Source organism: Triticum dicoccoides, chromosome 7B (genome assembly GCF_002162155.2).
Source record: "Triticum dicoccoides isolate Atlit2015 ecotype Zavitan chromosome 7B, WEW_v2.0, whole genome shotgun sequence".
Classification (NCBI taxonomy): domain Eukaryota; kingdom Viridiplantae; phylum Streptophyta; class Magnoliopsida; order Poales; family Poaceae; genus Triticum; species Triticum dicoccoides.
Genome location: NC_041393.1, coordinates 101572959 through 101592763, shown reverse-complemented (window position 1 = coordinate 101592763; position 19805 = coordinate 101572959). Strand labels below are relative to the sequence as shown.

The 19805-nt window shown below is 48.5% G+C and overlaps 1 protein-coding gene across 1 annotated transcript; it reads left to right on the top strand.

The window, feature by feature from the left end:
* The first annotated feature begins 15468 nt into the window (after positions 1-15468).
* Positions 15469-19229, top strand: LOC119336293 (transport inhibitor response 1-like protein). The gene is made up of 3 exons (XM_037608290.1): positions 15469-16168; positions 17077-17584; positions 17671-19229. The coding sequence occupies exons 1-3, from the start codon at positions 15561-15563 to the stop codon at positions 18430-18432; spliced, it is 1878 nt and encodes a 625-aa protein (XP_037464187.1). The 5' UTR covers positions 15469-15560; the 3' UTR covers positions 18433-19229.
* The last annotated feature ends 576 nt before the right edge of the window (positions 19230-19805 follow it).

Genomic DNA, 19805 nt, shown 5'->3' with positions numbered 1-19805 from the left:
AGTGACAAATCCCAGTCTCGATTCGTGCCAACCCAACAGACACTTCCAGAGATACCTGTAGTGCACCTTTATAGCCACCCAGTTATGTTGTGACGTTTGGTGCACCCAAAGCATTCCTATGGTATCCGGGAGTTGCACAATCTCATGGTCTAAGGAAATGATACTTGACATTAGAAAAGCTCTAGCAAACGAACTACACGATCTTGTGATATGCTTAGGATTGGGTCTTGTCCATCACATCATTCTCCTAATGATGTGATCCCATTATCAATGACATCCAATGTCCATAATCAGGAAACCATGACCATCTGTTGATCAACGAGCTAGTCAAATAGAGGCCCACTAGGGACATGGTGTGGTCTATGTATTCACACATGTATTATGGTTTCCGATCAATTCAATTATAGCATGAACAATAGACAATTATCATGAACAAGGAAATATAATAACAACCATTTTATTATTGCCTCTAGGGCATATTTCCAACAGGGGCAAGGATAGAAGAAGAGTTGAAGAAAGCAGAAGAGGCTGCTAGAAGAAGGCATGACAAAGCAGAAAAGAAGGCTAGAGAAGCTGAGAAGAAGAGAGAGGCAGCTACACAGAAGAGGAAGCAATGGCAATCCTGAGGCAGGCGATAGTAGAAACAAGAGAGATAGTACTGGAGAGACAAAGAGAGATTTCTGCTAAGAGGAAGGAGAAACTAGCTGTTGAGAAGAAGGCTCAAAAGGAGGCTGCTACTGCAAAGAAACTAGAAGAGAAGAAAGCCAGTGCTGCGCATAAGGAAGAACACAGACAAGCACTTCTAGCAAAGTAGCAGGAAGAGAAACATGCCCTTGCTGCAAAGAAAGAAGTAGAGAAATAAGCCCTTGCAGCAAAAAAGGAACAACTGAGGAAACAAGCACATAAAAGCCCATTTCCAAACATGGAAGATGCTGGGCATGTGCCACAAATATCAAGCATGTTTAACATCTTTAGATGAGCTATTAGATTGTTTGTGTTGTTTTAGCGATGTAAAATATCACTATGTTTCTCTTTCTTGTCATCTCAAGATCTTATGGTATTGTATTTTGAGTAGTGCTACTGCTGATGCACTTCAGAATCTATATTTTGGTAATGAAAACTGTCTTGCGTGTCTTCCCATGCTTGTCATTTTATTGTTGATATCAATATTGCTTACACATTTTATTGTTAATGTCAATACTGCATTACCCATTCTTTCCATTTCAGAAACATTATTCCTTTTCAGATAGAATATATGATAAACAACATTTATTGCCATTCTTCTCATTTCACAATTATCGTTTCAAAAAGATAACACAATAGAAATACAATGTTTCCATTAAATATAGATCATTTCATACATTTCTGTACTTGACAACCATAACATTTGATACAACCAAATTGAACTCCTCTCCTCTATTGCTCCAGCGGCATCAACAACTTGGTTCCCAACCAAGTAATGAGCATCCACTAGATATGCAACATATTCCATCTCCCAAAACCAGAAATCACACCCAGTAGGCTGCAAACAAGAGCAAAATGTGAAAATGTAACTTTGAACACCGAGAGGGAAAACTGCTGCCAAGAATGAAATCAACTCAGTGATTGGGACATTTGTAGAACACCCAGCCCTCGTGATCCTCTATGCTCGGAATGTGGTACCTCATCGTCGACTGGCAGTGAGGACATGGGATGAGCGACACCACCATTGTCCAGCCGCGTAGACCTGACCGGACAGAACTAGCAGAAGACATGGCGAAGTGAAAGGATTGATATAGTTGACTAGAGGGGGGGTGAATAGGCAACTAACAATTTTTAGCTTTTCTTTACCAAATTAAACTTTGCATCAAAGTAGGTTGTCTAAATATGCAACTAGGTGAACAACCTATATGATGCAACAACAATAAGTACACAAGCAAGCAAGGGATACAACACAAAAAACTTGCACAAGTAAAGGCACGAGATAACCAAGAGTGGAGCCGATGGAGACGAGGATGTGTTACCGAAGTTCCTTCCTTTTGAGGGGAAGTACATCTCCGTTAGAGCGGTGTGGAGGCACAATGCTCCCCAAGAAGCCACTAGGGCCACCGTATTCTCCTCACGCCCTCACACAATGCGAGATGTCGTGATTCCACTATTGGTGCCCTTGAAGGCGGTGACCAAACCTTTACAAACAAGGTTGGGGCTATCTCCACAACTTAATTGGAGGCTCCCAACGACACCACGAAGCTTCACCACAATGGACTATGGCTCCGAGGTGACCTCAACCGTCTAGGGTGCTCAAACACCCAAGAGTAACAAGATCCGCTAGGGATTAGTGGGGGAATCAAATTTCTCTTGGTGGAAGTGTAGATTGGGGCCTTCTCAATCTATCCCGAGCAAATCAACAAGTTTGATTGGCTAGGGAGAGAGATCGGGCGAAAATGGAGCTTGGAGCAACAATGGAGCTTTTGGGGGAAGAGGTGAGTCAACTTTGGGGAAGAAGACCCCTTTATATGGTGGGGGGAACAATCCAACCGTTACTCCCCCAAGCAGCCCCGCACAGAGCGGTACTACCGCTTGGACGGGCGGTACTACCGCTGAGCAAGCTGTACTACCGTCCCCACCTAGCGGTACTACCGTGCATAAAAGGGGAGCAAGGACCTGGGCCCAGAGTGGTATTGCCGCGGAGGTAAGGGCGGTACTACCGCTTGGGGTAGTACTACCGCCACTACTGCCGCAACTAGTACCGCACAACCCGACACGAGAAATAGAGGCCTCGAGTCGAGGCGGTAGTAGCCCGGAGCCTCAGCGGTACTACGGCCGAAGACAGCAAGCGGTACTACCACTTGAGGAGCGGTACTACCGCTTGATGTGCTTCGGCGGTACTATCGTTGAGGACCGCGGTACTACTGATGGGACCAGTCAGAGCAAGCTAGGAGAGGAAAGGGAACTCCATTGAAGCGGAAAGGAACAACAGGTGCGATAAAGATGTGTACGTGTTGATTCCACCCTAGCCTTACCAAAGCGGATCCCCTCTTGATAGTACGGAGACTCCTACAAAACTAGTCCACCAACATAGAAACGAAAGAGCTACACCGTCTTGAACAAAACACTGAGGGGAGAGAATCGTCTCGTGCCAAAGGATGAATCTCTGAAAAACTTAACGCACACGATTAGTCCACAAAAGCATTGTCATCAATCACCAAAACATCTTGGGGATAAATATGCCCTTTACAATCTCCCCCTTTTGGTGGATTGATGACAATACGGGATTTGCATAACGGGAAAAAGACATATGACATGCGCAAACCCCACAACCCTAAAATGTAGATGGGCTCCCCCTAGATGTGTGCTATCTAGATAAGTGCTTTGGACTGCACGACACATATACTAGGATCAACGCTCCCCCTACATTTTAGAGACTAACAACCTAAGCAGGAAATATGAGAGCAAAGTATATAACAGGATACGCAAGGAACTCATAAGATACCGAAGGACTAGATAGACATAGATAATGATAATCTAAAGATAAGGTAGCATACGTCTCACACCATATGTCTGGAACTTAGGTCTCACTGACACAAAACCAAACAAAGCAAATGGTGAGAAAACACACCACAAAGAAGACACACTCGCGAAACAGACAAAGACAATGACACAAATCCCTAAACTCTCTCCCCCTTTGGCATCGAGACACCAAAAAGAGAGGGATTGTTGCTACGGCTCTAGGTGATAGCAAGGGTCGCGAACATTAGATCCCAGCGAGATCGTCTTCACCGCTGTCGTCTGTCGGGAACTGCTCGGCATCAGAATCTATCCACAGGCAGTGCTGCTGAATCCACTCCTCCTCCTCAATAAGCTGGTCCTCAGAACCACTGGTAACGGTGGCACCCAACTGACGCATGAGCTCCTTGTGACGTCCTCTGGCCTTCTTCTCGGCCACATGAGTCATGTACTGACCGTGAGACTCCATGCAGAACAGCTACTTCATCTTGAGCTTAAGCTTCTTTGCCCAAGAGGGCTCTGCCCCAGAAGGCTCATAGTCATCATCATCCTCAGCCTCAGCCTCCTCCTCAGTCTCCATGGCAGTAGCAGACGATGTACCCCCAGATTTAGGGACCTGAGTGCCCCAGTTGTCCTTCATCCTCAGACGCTTGATCTCATGAGACACCAATTCTCCAGTATCTAGCATAACCTTGGGATAGACATGATCCCAGGCCTTCTCAATAAGCAGCATGATAAACAGACCATAAATCAGGCACTTGTGCTCAGAGATAGCAGATAAGAGCTCAGACCACATAACATGAGAGATGTCCAGGGACTCGCCAGTGTTTTCTTCCTTCTCACACTGGCAGAAGAGAAGCATGTCCACAAGATAAGAATGAACCATATCCAGATTCCCGATGCAAGGGAAAAGAGTCTCACGCAAGACACGATGAAGAATGTCCAGAAAGGCAGGCAACTCATAAGTTTCCTTCTTAGTCTCAGGGTTGATCTTTAGTGTGCAATAGGGCCAGAGAGCTTGCTTGTGAGTGGAGGTTGTGTTGCGGTGAGGGCGAAAGCCGACAGGAGACGCAAGCCCGTGATCTTCCACCCCAAGTAACTCCATGAATGCCTTCCACTTGGCAGAAAGCAACTTGCCATTGGTCATCCAAGTTAGAGTCCTGTCCTCGTCAGTCCCTAGATAACCAGTGGTATAGAATTGAGCCACAATATCTGCATCATAGTCCTTGTTGAATTGCATGATTCTGAGAATGTTCAGCTGAGTGCACATCTGAAGAGCTTCACCAAAGTACTCAGGATCCTGCTCCATATAGTCCGTGTCGATGGAGCGCACAACAACATAGAGATTCTTCTTGGCCTTGAGCACATCGAAGAATATGGCAAACTGAAACCTGTTCCAGAACGGACGGTTGACCAAAGTGGGTTCTTGGTCTGCCTCATAAGGGTTGCAGCGACGTCTTGCCCAGAACTCCTTGGCATTCATTTAAGGCATGGTTTTGCCCGTTGGCTTTGGCTTGACAGCAGACTTCTTCTTGAGTTGAGGTGGAGGTGGAGCACTTGAGGAACCTCCCACTGACTCAGATGTGCGGTAACGCTTTGACGTGGCACGACCGGGGTTGACACGGTGAGCTTGATGCTTAGGATGTTCATCACCTAGAACCAAACACAAGAACACGCAAAACAACCAGAAAGAACGAGCATAAGCCACCAAACTCAACAAAAAGGATCACTAAATGGCAGGAGCATGATGGAATTTGGTAGGCAGCGGTAGTACCGCGACCTGGAGGCGGCAGTACCGCTCCAAGCGGTAGCACCGCTCAAGTGAGAGCGGTAATACCGCTTGAGGCGGGGAAACAATGGTTTCCTACTGCCGCGGTCAGATCCGGCACTACCGTCCTACCAAACTCAAAAATAATCCTACAAATCACTGATCCAAACCGTCTAGTTGCCTTCTCCATCCTACTCAAGCCTAGATTTAGCCAAAAATCTAGAGATGCAACCAGTATTGCCCCTAAGACGCTAGATTTGACATCTAGACAAGAAGAGAGAGGGAACGGGGGCAATACCGGCATCCATGGCAAGAGGACGAGGTGGGGATCGACTCCATCGAAAGGAATGGAGAGGGTCGCCCCGGAGAAGGAGATCCGCTAGAGCCCTCCCACGGCGAACAGTTGCTGGAGAGACGAAGAGGAGCGAGTGGGCGAAGCGAATGGGTATGGGGAAGAAGAAACCTCCCCCTGCCCTGATATAACCCCCTGACCCTGCCCCGTAGCGGTAGTACCGCGCTGATGGGCGGTAGTACCGCTTATAAGCGGTAGTACCGCGCACCACCAGTGGTAGTACCGCCCAGCAACTCAAGGCCACTAGACAGCAAGGCTAAGCTCAAAAAGAAACGGAAAACCAACGGCAAGAAATGGAGGAAAGGCTAACTCGGCAGTGAACACACTAGCAAGAGGCCAAGACACACCTCTTCAAGAGAGGGCGGTGGCCGAGGCCACCTATGTTTGAGTCAAGAGGTATGGCGCCACGAAGATTTTAACCTTGGGCCCATGACCAAAACTCATCCGTGAAGCACAAAAACCATCGAAGATGGTTAAAAAGAAGGACATAATCAATTTATGCATAATGGGGGGAGGAAGAGTTCAATGAGAGAACAACACTCCCCCTATGTCCATGCCTAAACCTAAACTAGACAACATGTTGAATGAGGAGGGTGTGCAAGGGTTCAAGTCACATTGCTCGAATCAATGATATTTAGATCATGCCTTAACTCGTGAAATCTTGCTTCATCCAAGGGCTTCGTGAAAATATCTGCAAGGTTATCATGAGTGTTGACATACTTGAGCTCGATCTCCCCTCGCCTAATATGATCCCGGATGAAGTGATACCGAATCTCAATATGCTTCGTCTTGAAATGTTGCACCGGGTTGAGAGAAATCTTGATGGCACTTTCATTATCACACCAAAGAGGTACTTTGTCACAAATGACACGGTACTCCTTTAAAGTTTGCCTCATCCATAAGAGTTGTGCACAACAACTACCGGTCGCCACATATTCCGCTTCGGTGGACGAGAGAGACACACAACTTTGCTTCTTGGAAGACCAACTCACCAAAGAGCAACCAAGAAATTGGCACCCTCCGGAAGTGGACTTCCTATCCACTTTGTCTCCCGCCCAATAAGAATACGTATATCCTTCAAGCTTGAAGTTTGCTCCTCTTGGGTACCATAAGCCAAAGTTTGGGGTATGAGCCAAATATCGAAAGATTCGCTTGACCGCCACATAGTGGCTTTCCTTCGGTGCGGCTTGAAACCGTGCACACATTCCCACACTCAACATGATATCCGGTCTAGATGCACAAAGGTAAAGCAAGGAGCCAGTCATGGAGCGATATACCTTTTGATCCACCGCTTTACCATTGGGATCAATGTCAAGTTGGCACTTGGTAGGCATTGGAGTGGAAGCCGGCTTTACATCGCTTAGCTTGAATCTTTTTAGCATGTCTTGAGTGTATTTGGCTTGATGTATGAAAGTACCTTCTCTTCTTTGCTTGATGTCGAAACCGAGGAAGAACTTCAACTCTCCCATCGACGACATCTTGAACTTAGAGGTCATGAGAGCGGCAAATTCCTCATTGGAAGCTTTGTTAGGGGAACCAAAGATAATATCATCAACATATAGTTGGCATACAAACAACTCCCCTTTGACCTTCTTAGTAAAAAGAGTGGGATCGATTTGCCCCACCTCAAATCCACGATCTTGTAACAACTCGGTAAGGTGGTCATACCACGCACATGGGGCTTGTTTAAGGCCATAGAGTGCCTTATCGAGTTGATACACATGATCCGAGAAGTAGGGATCCTCGAACCTGGGGGGTTGCTTGACACCAACTCATTAATAGGACCATTAAAAAAAGCACTTTTCACATCCATTTGTTGTAACTTAAAGTTGTGATGGGAAGCATGAGCAATCAACAAACGAATGGATTCAAGGCGAGCAACGGGAGAAAAGGTTTCACCGTAGTCGATGCCCTCGACTTGGGACTAGCCTTGTGCTACCAATCTTGCCTTGTTGCGAATGATGTTCCCATGAGCATCTTACTTGTTCTTGAATATCCACTTGGTTCCAATGACGTTGTGGTTCCCCGACGGCCTTGGCACCAATCTCCACACCTTGTTATACTCGAAGTTGTTGAGTTCTTCATGCATGGCATTGAGCCAATCCGGATCTTCGAGCGCCTCACAGACCTTTTGGGGTTCAACACAAGAGGCAAACGCGTGATGCTCACAATAGTTTGCTAATTGTCTACGAGTGCTTACCCCCTTTCTTAGGCTTCCAACCACATTCTCCATGAGATGACCTTTGGTGGTGAGCTTGGAAGCAATCTTCGCAGCACGACGCTCTAATTCCTCCTCGGATGTGGAAGGAGGAGGGTTAACTTGATTATCTTGAGCGCCGTCCTGAGCTTGTTCAAGATCTTGAGTTTGCTCTTGATCTTGAACTTGCTCGAGGGGGAGAACTTGACCTTGGGCATCATTTGGTGGTTCACCACCATCTTGAGGTTGATCTTGCCCTTGGTCTTGTTCACGAGGTTGAGGGCCTTCACTTTGTTCTTCGGAAGCGTGTGGGTCTTGGGGAGGTGATGGCTCCACTTGAGTGGTGCATTGTCCTTCTCCTTCGGCCACAAGGGGTTCCTTAATGGGTAGAATATGACCAATACCCAGTCTTCTTATGGCTTGGGGAGGAATTTCATCACCTACATCACAAGTACCACTTTTCTCCACTTGGGAGCCGTTATTTTCGTCAAACTCCATGTTACACATCTCCTCAATGAGTCCTGTGGACTTGTTGAGGACACGGTAAGCATGAGAGTTTGTAGCATAACCAACAAATATGCCCTCATAAGCTCTAGCCTCAAATTTAGACAAACGAACACCTTTCTTGAGAATGAAACACTTACACCCGAACACCTGGAAGTACTTGAGATTGGGCTTGTTACCGGTGAATATTTCATAAGGAGTCTTGTTCAAGCCTTTGCGGAGATAGAGCCGATTGGATGCATGACATGCTATGTTGATGGCTTCAGCCCAAAAGTTGTATGGAGACTTGAACTCCGCCATCATGGTCCTTGCCGCATCCATCAACATCCGGTTCTTCCTCTTAGCAACACCATTTTGTTGAGGGGTATATGGTGCAGCATATTGATGCTTGATCCCCTCATCACTAAGAAACTCATCCAAGGTGTAGTTCTTGAACTCGGTGCCGTTGTCACTTCTTATTGTCAAGATCTTTGCATCATGTTGACGTTGAGCTTCATTTGCAAAGTCGATGACGGTTTGTTGAGTCTCACTCTTCCTCTTGAAGAAGTATACCCCAAGTGTATCTTGAATAATCATCCACAATCACCAAGCAATACTTTCTACCTCCAAGACTATCAAAAGATGGGGGCCCAAAGAGATCCATGTGAAGGAGCTCCAAGGGTCTCTTCGAGTAGATGATGGTCGAGGGAGGGTGAGACTTCTCATGAAGCTTTCCTTCGATACAAGCACTGCAAGCACGATCTTTGGCAAAACTAACATTTGTTAGTCCACGGAAGATGGTCCCCCTTGAGAAGACTTTGCAAAGATCTCATATTGACGTGGGCTAAACGGCGATGCCAAAGCCATCCCACGTCAACTTTAGCCATTAGGCATGTCACGGTCTTAGTGGGTCGCTCCGAAAAGTTAATCACATAGAGACCGTTCTCGACATGCCCAAGAAAGGCTACTTTAAGAGTCTTGCTCCACAAGAGGGCCACGGTATCAATGTCAAAGAAAGTGGCAAAACCCATGAGTGCAAGTTGACGAACGGAAAGTAAATTGTATGCAAGGGACTCAACAAGCATGACTTTCTCGATCGTTAGATCATGAGAAATGACAACCTTGCCAAGACCCAATACCTTAGAATGTGAGGCATCACCCCACTCGACATTGGTGGGCATAGATGGAATCTTTTGCACGTCCACCACCAAGTCCTTGCTCCCGATCATATGATTTGTTGCTCCACTATCGAGCAACCATGATCCCCCACCGGAAGCAAACACCTACAAGAGATCAATGCTTGGTTTTAGGTACCCATTTAGTAATGGGTCCTTTGATGTTAGTAACAAGGGTCTTAGGAACCCAAATAGACCATTCAATGTACTCATAAGGAGAACCAACAAATTTAGCATAAACATGTCCATCACTAGCACGGCACAACACATAAGAAGGGTTAAAATTGCCGGCTTTGTTGAAGGAGGAGGAGGTGGTTTTGCCCTGTTTGACATCAACACCCTTCACATTGTTCTTCTTCTCCTTAGGAGCACCCTCTCCCTCTTTCACAAAGGTTTGCTTGAGAGGAGGAGGTCGTTTGGTCTTGGCGTTCTTCTTCTTGTTCTTGGACTTGGGTGCGAACCCAATTCCTTCCTTGGCCACAACTTCCTTTTGATTGCTCAAAAGGTCGTTGAGGTTCTTCTCACCTTGAATGCATGTCACAAGGCCTTTCTCAAGTTGATCCTTCAATTTGGCATTCTCCTCCACAAGGTGCACATGCTCACAACACGGGTTAGTGGCATATGCATTATCAATTAATACCATATGAGGAAAGGTGGCCTTTTCCTTGGTTAGCTCAACTTGGAGTTGAGCATGAGACTCCTTGAGGTTTGCATGAGCACCTTTCAAGACCTTGTGGGCCTTGTCAAGTACATCAAACTCCTCATTGAGTCTAGCATGATCAACCCCAAGTTTAGCCTTCTCAGAAGTTAGCACACAAGACACAAGAAGAGCATGATCAAGATCTTTCTTTAACTTGGCATGGTCATCGTTGTGTGACTCCTCAAGAGCCAAACGATGCCCATGCTCTTCCTCTAGAGCATTGGAGAGATCCGATATCTCATCGGCATAGTCACAACTATGACCTTCCATCTTAGAGATGGTTTCTTCGTGAGCCTCGATCATGTCATTGGCTTCACCAAGTTCTTCCAAGGGAGCAACAAAGTGCTTCTTGGATTTGCCCCTGAGCTTACTCATAAAAGACTCAAATTCATTAACTTCCTCATTAGACCCCTCACTTTCATCAATGCCATCCGTCAAAGAGGGATTAGTAATGATGGTGGTTTCGATGTTGGGGGTTACCTTGTTGGTGGCTTTAGCCATGAGGCACTTGGCGGTGATGTTCTCGTTGGGTGAATCGAAGAGAGACATCCGGGGAGATGTGGCAATGGCAACGGATGCCATGGCCATTGCTTCACTATCTTCATCATCATCGTCATCCTCACGGTATTCTTCTTGAACCACCAACCCTCGAGTTGGAGTCTTCTTGGTGAAGTTGTTCTTGTTGGGGAAGGACTTAGCTTTGTCTTTTCGGATGAGCTTGCCACCATTGTCTCCCGCTTCTCGTAAGGACAATCCGCAACAAAATGGCTCACATTACCACAGTTGTAACAAGTTCTCACTCGTTGCTTGCCCTTGAAGCCACTTGAGTTGTTCTTGTTGAAATTTGGCCTTGAGTTCTTCTTGCTCCAAAATTGCCTTGAAGCAAGAGCCATATGCTCATGATAATCATATTTTGTATCTTTGGGGTTGCTCTCCTCATCTTCTTCTTCTTCCTCTTCTTCCACAATAACCTTGGCCTTCAATGCAAGGTTGGGCTTCTTTGCCCTTTGAGAGCGGAGCACCGCATTATCGGCGGTCTTGTCCAAGATGCTCATTGCAACGAACTCATCCAACACTTCACTTGAGGTCATGGAATGGAAGTCCGGTCTTTGACGAATGACGGAGGACATGGCCTTGTTGTAGGGCATCATGGCCTTGAAGAACTTGCGCTTGATCCAATTGTCATCCGTGTCCTTGCTCCCATGATCTCGCAGTGAGACCGCGAGTTTGGTTACTCTCCGAAAGAGCTCACGAGGTTCTTCGTCTTCTTTCATTGCAAACTCATCGGGTTCATCTTGCACCACTTCATAGTTGGAGCGTTGAATGCTTGCGCTTCCCCGATAAAGAGATGCAACACATTGCCATGCATCTTTGGCCATGGCATGGGGTCAGAGATGAGGGAGATCTTTGGGGAGGATAGCATCTTGGATGATGAAGAGAGCATTCTCATTGAATTGATTATCAACCGCTTCTCTAGGGGTGAAGTTGCTTCGGTCATGTGGATATAAACCTTCTTCAATGATTCTCCAAAGATTAGTATTCACGTGATTTAAATGACGCTTGAAGCGATACACCCAAGAATCAAAATCCTCATTTTTCACAATCTTAGAAGGAGGGCCGGCATGATTTAAATGAGTAGAGGGAATCCGTCCTCCATAAGTTGGAGGTTCCACATGGGCAAAGATGCCGGTGCCATTTCTACCACTAGTAGAAGGACCCTTCTCACTATTAGCTTCCCCCTTGTCGGAGCTAGCATCCGTCACCTTGTTAGTGGGATCACCCACTTTCAACGGCGAGGTAGGTAGTTTAAGTCCTTCTAAGAATTTATTAAACGTGCTTTCAACCGTGGTTGTCATGGAGGTTTTCAATGTGTCCAAAGCCACATTGAATTCCTCATGGGACACCGCAGTTTCCCCATTACCCGTAGACGAGATCGGATTCACACCGGAGTGCTCCTCCTCCCCATCGTCTACGGTGTCAACCATACTCTTCGGACGACAAAGTCCTTAATAAAGAGACGAGGCTCTGATACCAATTGAAACGATCAATATAGTTGACTAGAGGGGGGGGGGGTTGAATAGGAAACTAACAATTTTTAGCTTTTCTTTACCAAATTAAACTTTGCATCAAAGTAGGTTGTCTAAATATGCAACTAGGTGAACAACCTATATGATGCAACAACAATAAGTGCACAAGCAAGCAAGGGATACAACACAAAAAGCTTGCACAAGTAAAGGCACGAGATAACCAAGAGTGGAGCCGATGGAGACGAGGATGTGTTACCGTAATTCCTTCCTTTTGAGGGGAAGTACGTCTACGTTAGAGCGGTGTGGAGGCACAATGCTCCCCAAGAAGCCACTAGGGCCACCGTATTCTCCTCACGCCCTCACACAATGCGAGATGCCGTGATTCCACTATTGGTGCCTCTGAAGGCGGCGACCGAACCTTTACAAACAAGGTTGGGGCTATCTCCACAACTTAATTGGAGGCTCCCAACGACACCACGAAGCTTCACCACAATGGACTATGGCTCCGAGGTGACCTCAACCGTCTAGGGTGCTCAAACACCCAAGAGTAACAAGCTCCGCTAGGGATTAGTGGGGGGAATCGAATCTCTCTTGGTGGAAGTGTAGATCGGGGCCTTCTCAACCTATCCCGAGCAAATCAACAAATTTGATTGGCTAGGGAGAGAGATCGGGCGAAAATGGAGTTTGGAGCAACAATGGAGCTTTTGGGGGAAGAGGTGAGTCAACTTTGGGGAAGAAGATCCCTTTATATGGTGGGGGGAACAATCCAACCGTTACTCCCCCAAGCAGCCCCGCACAGAGCGGTACTACCACTTGGACGGGCGGTACTACCGCTGAGCAAGTGGTACTACCGTCCCCACCCAGCGGTACTGCCGCGCATAAAAGGGGAGCAGGGACCTGGGCCCAGAGCGGTACTGCCGCGGAGGTAAGGGCGGTACTACCGCTTGGGGCGGTACTACCGCCACTACTGCCACAACTAGTACCGCACAACCCGACACGAGAAACAGAGGCCTCGAGTCGAGGCGGTAGTAGCACGGAGCCTCAGCGGTACTACGGCCGAAGACAGCAAGCGGTACTACCGCTTGAGGAGCGGTACTACCGCTTGATGTGCTTCAACGCTACTACCGCTGAGGACCGCGGTACTATCGCTGGGACCAGTCAGAGCAAGCTAGGAGAGGAAAGGGAACTCCATTGAAGCGGAAAGGAACAGCAGGTGCGATAAAGATGTGTACGTGTTGATTCCACCCTAGCCTTACCAAAGCGGATCCCCTCTTGATAATACGGAGACTCCTACGAAACTAGTCCACCAACATAGAAACGAAAGAGCTACACCGTCTTGAATAAAACACTGAGGGGAGAGAATCGTCTCGTGCCAAAGGATGAATCTCTGAAAAACTTAACGCACACGATTAGTCCGCAAAAGCATTGTCATCAATCACCAAAACACCTTGGGGATAAATATGCCCTTACACGAAGTCGTCATCGACCGCGAGGAGGATGGGCGCGCGGTGGCTAGGACAGGATGGGCGCGCGGCGAACTAGGGATTTGGAGGGGGAGAATTAGGGATTTCTACCTGACCAGCTTTTTGTGCAAATACTCCCTCCCGCACAAGGACAGTTCAACATAAATCCTCTACTCGCCTACATGGAGCTCGTCGACTGGTCAAATATGCGGCGTACGAGCGGTCTATGGCGCACAGTGACCGTATTTTTACGTCACATCATACACCGTGACCGTATTGCGCAAGTTCCTGTGTACAGTGACCAAAGTGACCGCACAACCCAAGTTAAAGCACCGCTGATGAATTTTAGACTCCGTTCGGTTCGGAGGGAGAAAAAACGAAGGAATAAATAACTGCATAGGTATAGAGTTGAGTGGGAAGAGCAAACCTATGGCATGTTCGCTTTGCAGGAAGAGGCACTATTAAGAAGTAGTACGATGGAGAGATGGATGTGAGTACTGATTATAGTTGTTTATTGTCTTGAAAAGGATGACCTCTCACACCTCTCATGCAACTGCATTGTTTATTCGGCTGCACCACCCTAGAGCCAGCTCTTAGCCTCGGGCCTCCATGAGAACATGAGGTTTTAGTGGATTTTAGATTTCCTGTGAAAAGTACAGGTTTGTGTGACTATCTTTCTTCCAAGCAAACCAGAAAATGATGGACTGCCCAATTTAAATTAAAATTCCTATGGTAACCCTTCCTCCAAAAGTTCCTTCAAAATTCCTGTATACCGAACGGGGCCTTACTCTTTCGTATTCCGCAATCCGCTCTGATTTTCTAGACGGCGTGCCACACCGGCGCCAGCACGGTGGTGCGGGGCAGGCAGGCAGGCTATCCGCCATCCGCTATCCTGAGGAAGCGAGGTCTGGAATCAGCGCCGTCCCCGATCTCGCACCGCACCGGCCACCGTCGCGTAGGTGCCACGACATAGTCACATAGCTCGCGGCGCGGGCGTGGACGCAGCCATGATCGCGGCGCAGCCCATGGAAGGAAAGGTCGGGGCCTTTGCAACGGGAAACCACGTCACCAACGCGCGGTGGTCACCGCCCGGCACAGTCAGGCACGAGCAGTACCACGCATGCACCCACGCACGTACAGGGCGACGTACGCGACGCCCCCCGGCTGTCCAGGTCCAGCATCCGTCCCGTACAGCCAGCGCCGCGCCGCTGTCCCGCGGGGTCGCTCGCGGCCGTGGGGATGCGCCGTGGTCCCGCGCTGGTTCGTCTCGTGCGGAGCCAAAAGGGCGCGGCCGAGAAAAGGCGCGGCAGGTGCCCCGCTTTCCCCCCCTCGCCGTCCAGCGGATTTTCGAACCCAGACACGCAGGCCGGGAAAAGGAAAGGCAAGCACCCCCTCCGTAGATCAGCTGCGGAATACTGTATTTCTCAAGGGGAAAGGAAAAATGTGGAATCTAATTGACTGTAGCCAATTCTACTTCACTCGCTGAATGTCGCTGTGTGAGGTTTTGGCAGTGAGAATATATGCCACTCTCCCTGTCTGTCCAACGTTAATTTTCGGGATAAACCAGTCGTACAGTAAACTCTTCTGTACAGCACTGTAAAAAAGCCACAGAGGTACATAGAAAGTACACAAAGGTACGCCTCCACTTGGTAACCGTAGCGCTACCCTCTGCGGAAATACTCTACTCTGCTGGAAGAGAAAAATAAAATAAAATAAAATGGTTCCGTTCCTCCGTCCCCCGTCCACCTCCCTTCTCCGATCTAATCATTATTTAATCCTTTTCCAGTCTCACATGAGCACTTCCCCCCAGCCCAGCCCCAACCCCCACCTCCACCCTTCTCCGATCCCCCAACCACCGCCACCACCGCCTCCGATCCCATCCTCCTCCTCCTCCTCCCCCGCCTCCGGCATGAGCGGGGCGGCGGAGGAGGCGGACTCCCCGCCGACGCACATGTCCGAGGACTCCTCCCCGGGCTCCTCCTCCGGCGGCAGCGGCGGCAGGCGGACGCCGGATCTGAGGGGCGGCAACAACGGCGGCGGCCCGCGCGCCTCCTCCTCCGCGCCGCCCGACCAGGTCCTCGACAACGTGCTGGAGAGCGTGCTCGAGTTCCTCACCGCCGCGCGCGACCGCAACGCCGCCTCGCTCGTCTGCCGCTCCTGGTACCGCGCCGAGGCGCAGACGCGCCGCGAGCTCTTCATCGGCAACTGCTACGCCGTCGACCCGCGCCGCGCCGTCCGCCGCTTCCGCGCCGTCGCCGCCGTCGTGCTCAAGGGCAAGCCGCGCTTCGCCGACTTCAGCCTCCTCCCCGACGGCTGGGGCGCCAACGTCAAGCCCTGGTTGGAGGCGCTCGGCCCCGCCTACCCGTGCCTCGAGCGCATCTGCCTCAAGCGCATGACCGTCACCGACGACGACCTCGGCCTCGTCGCGCGCTCCTTCCCGCAGTTCAAGGAGCTCTCGCTCGTCTGCTGCGATGGCTTCAGCACCCTCGGCCTCGCCGTCATCGCCGAGCGTTGCCGGTATTATGTCCCAGCCAAACTCCCTTTTTGTCTTGCATAGCTTGCTGTCGACGCATTCCCGTTGACTTCGGGTTGAAAACTTCGACCGGAATTGAAAGCAGCCGGAGGTTAAATCTTTGCAGCCTTCTCTCTCGCGCGGGGTCCTCTAGTTCTCAACCTATGCACGTGTGTCATTCTTTAGCTTGTTGTCGCACTTGCTATGTTTTGCTGCTAGATTTACTAGCATATTTTTCCGTTGACGAACCCATGAACTCAAAGTATATCTTGACGTGCGAAGTACTTTGATACGTGTTCGTACTAATGATGCTTACATTTGTGGTTTATTTCACTGGCTCGAGGCGTTAAAACATAATAATGGCTTTATTTCGTTAGTGCCCGTTGACGAGTGAAAATTAAATCCTGGGTAGGGAATATTGCAGTTCATATATTTAGTACTAACTGAAACTTTTAATGGGTCCTGGTTAACGAACTCCCACTCTCTGTAATAGACAATTTGGTATTCCGTTGCATTTGTGGCAATCCAATTGTACTCCCTCCTTCCAAATATGTAAAGCCCATCAAAATTTTAGTCTAACTTTTGTCCACTTATTTGACCAACATAATATGAGTTATATGTCACAGAAAGTATGCCATTTGATTTGTATCCGAAAGTTTAGTGGTATAATATTCGGGGCATACAACTTATATTTTCTTACTCAAATTCATGGTCAAAGTTAGCCTCAAAGTTTGATGGGTGCCTTACATATTTGGAAAGAGGGGGCAGCTTAATGCTTATCTACTTTGGTAACTCCCAGACTTGGACGTCTCCAGACTCCAGATGTGCTTGTTTCTCTTGCTTCGCTTCAGTTTATAAAGGGGTGGAGTCGGGTGTGGCATCTCATCGACTGATGTACTTAATACTTGTGTAGGCACCTGAGGGTTCTGGATCTGATCGAGGACTATGTGGATCAGGAGGAAGAAGCAGTGGACTGGATCTCCAAGTTCCCAGTGTCAAACACATCCCTAGAATCCCTCATGTTTGACTGCGTTGCTGTCCCATTCAACTTTGAGGCCCTGGAGGCCCTTGTGGCACGCTCGCCCTCTCTTCGTCGGCTGCGTGTGAACCACCATGTTTCACTGGAGCAGCTACGGCGTCTCATGGCGCGGGCTCCGCAGCTCACACACCTTGGCACTGGGGCCTTTCGTCCTGAGGCTCCACAAGGTGGAGGCATGTCGGTGTCTGAACTTGCACCCTCTTTTGCAGCCTCGACGTCAATAGTCTGCCTCTCTGGGTTCCAGGAGGTCAACCCTGAATACCTTCCAGCAATCTACCCAGTCTGTGGTAATCTCACCTCCCTTAACGTTAGCTTCGCAAGCCTAACTGCTGAGGATCTGACACCAGTCATTCGCCAATGCCACAAACTTCAGACATTCTGGGTAGGTCCATACTCTTATTTGTTTTGCCATGGTAATCTAATCCATGTTACTTTATTTTCATTTGTACTAAACTGCATCTGGTTTAGGTTCTTGATACTGTGGGTGATGAAGGCCTCAGGGCTGTGGCTGAGACATGCTCTGATCTTCGTGAGCTGCGAGTATTTCCGCTGGATGCCACCGAAGACTCTGATGGGTCTGTGTCAGATGTTGGGCTTCAGGCTATATCCGAAGGTTGCCGAAAGCTTGAATCCATACTTTACTTTTGCCAGCGGATGACAAATGCTGCGGTCGTAGCTATGTCCAATAACTGCCCTGACCTTGTGGTATTCCGTCTTTGCATCATGGGTCGCCACCGCCCTGACCGTATTACTGGGGAGCCCATGGATGACGGCTTTGGCGCGATAGTGAAGAACTGCAAGAAACTTACTAGGCTCTCTGTCTCTGGCCTGCTCACTGATAAGGCATTTGCATACATCGGGCAATATGGCAAACTAATAAAGACTTTGTCTCTTGCCTTCTCGGGGAACAGTGACCTGTCGCTTCAGTTTTTGTTCGAGGGATGCACTCGGTTACAGAAGCTTGAGGTCAGAGATAGCCCTTTCAGTGACAGGGGATTGCTTTGTGGTCTGGATTATTTCTACAATATGAGGTTCCTGTGGATGAATTCATGCAGGCTAACCATGAGGGGTTGTAGAGAGGTAGCTCAGCGGATGCCTAACTTGGTTGTTGAAGTAATGGAGGAGCAAAATGAGGATAAGGTGGAAACAGAGACCGTTGATAAGTTGTACCTGTACCGATCACTAGCAGGGCCAAGGGGTGATGCGCCGCTATTGGTGAAAATTTTGTAATCATTGCTTATTTTGTTGGAGTTTGGTGGTGATCCGGAGCAGAACTTTTCTTGTCCTACTGGACCTGGTCATTCTTGTTCTGTTATTCCTGAGCAAGAGCTGGTCGATTTGTGGTGTTCTTGATCAAGTTAACTGGGGCCAGCGGACGGAAGTTTCCTGTGGAGGGTTTTCATGATTTCACACGAAACAAGTATGTGTCATTCATTGTACTGAAGGAGCACCCACCGGTTATGCGTATCTCTGGAAACAAATTCACTGATTGCGCTGATGATGAGGCGGCATTTGGTGTTGAAGCAGTTTGGCACCTTACTATATGTATCCCCTTGATCAGCATCTGCTATGTGGGGAACAGTTGGAGACAAGAGAATCAGAATTCGGGCTCGCACCTCTGCTGATCCGAGCATCGACGAGTAGGTGCTGGTCGCACTCCCAGTCCAGTTAGCATGTTTTAGATGGTTCTTTCCTGTCAAGACTTCGAACCATGGGTTTCCTTGGGGAGGTTGTGTTTTGTTCATCTGCCCAGAGCCCCAGACAGAGGAATTCCTATGCCAGTGTGAATTTGCCATCTCCTGTCATCTACTACTACTAGTGCTGTAGAAGGTGTCAATATCTGACTATGGTAAAGCCTCCCCTTTTGTTTGTACTACTTTTGTAGCCTCCCTCCAGATGTTGTTGTTTTTGTAGACCCTTGTAGGCCATTACTATTATCCCTTGTTACATTTCTGGTCTCACCTTTATCATGCTGAGAACTGCCCAAGGACTTGAAACTTTATCAGCAATTTTGTTCTTTCATCCTACTACCACAACTGCTATGTTGCTTGCCAACTGTCATGGCCGCCCCCATTGTTGCCACTAACATGCTTCTTGTGAGTACTCCTACAACAACAGCATGCACTGCTGTTCCTTTGTTGCAATGAGTGCCCAGGCCCTTGTCAGTTGCCATTGGCATCATGAGGCCAGGCCCTACCAATGATTTGATCTTTTACATACAATCCCATGTTAATTAGCTTCACATGCCCTGTGGCGCCCAACTTGCCATCTGCTCCCCTCATTTTTTTTCTGTCATCTCCCTGTCACCCGGCCATTGTTTTCTCCCGGAACCTGCCCTGTCCCTCCGTCGTCATGGACGCGCGAATAGTTTAAGATGGCAACCTCACCTGCCCGGCGGTTGGCGGCATGTGCCGCTGCTCCCTGGGGCCGCTCAATGCATCTCGCATCACTTGTTGTTTACTTGCGGATTTGCCATATATTATGCGCCTTTGAATCGGTGGCCTGGCCACCACTTCCAACTTGGATCTGGATCGGCCACGCTAATTTTATTTGTTTTTGTTCTCATCATCTTTTCATATTGTTTATGCCGCAACCCATGTTTC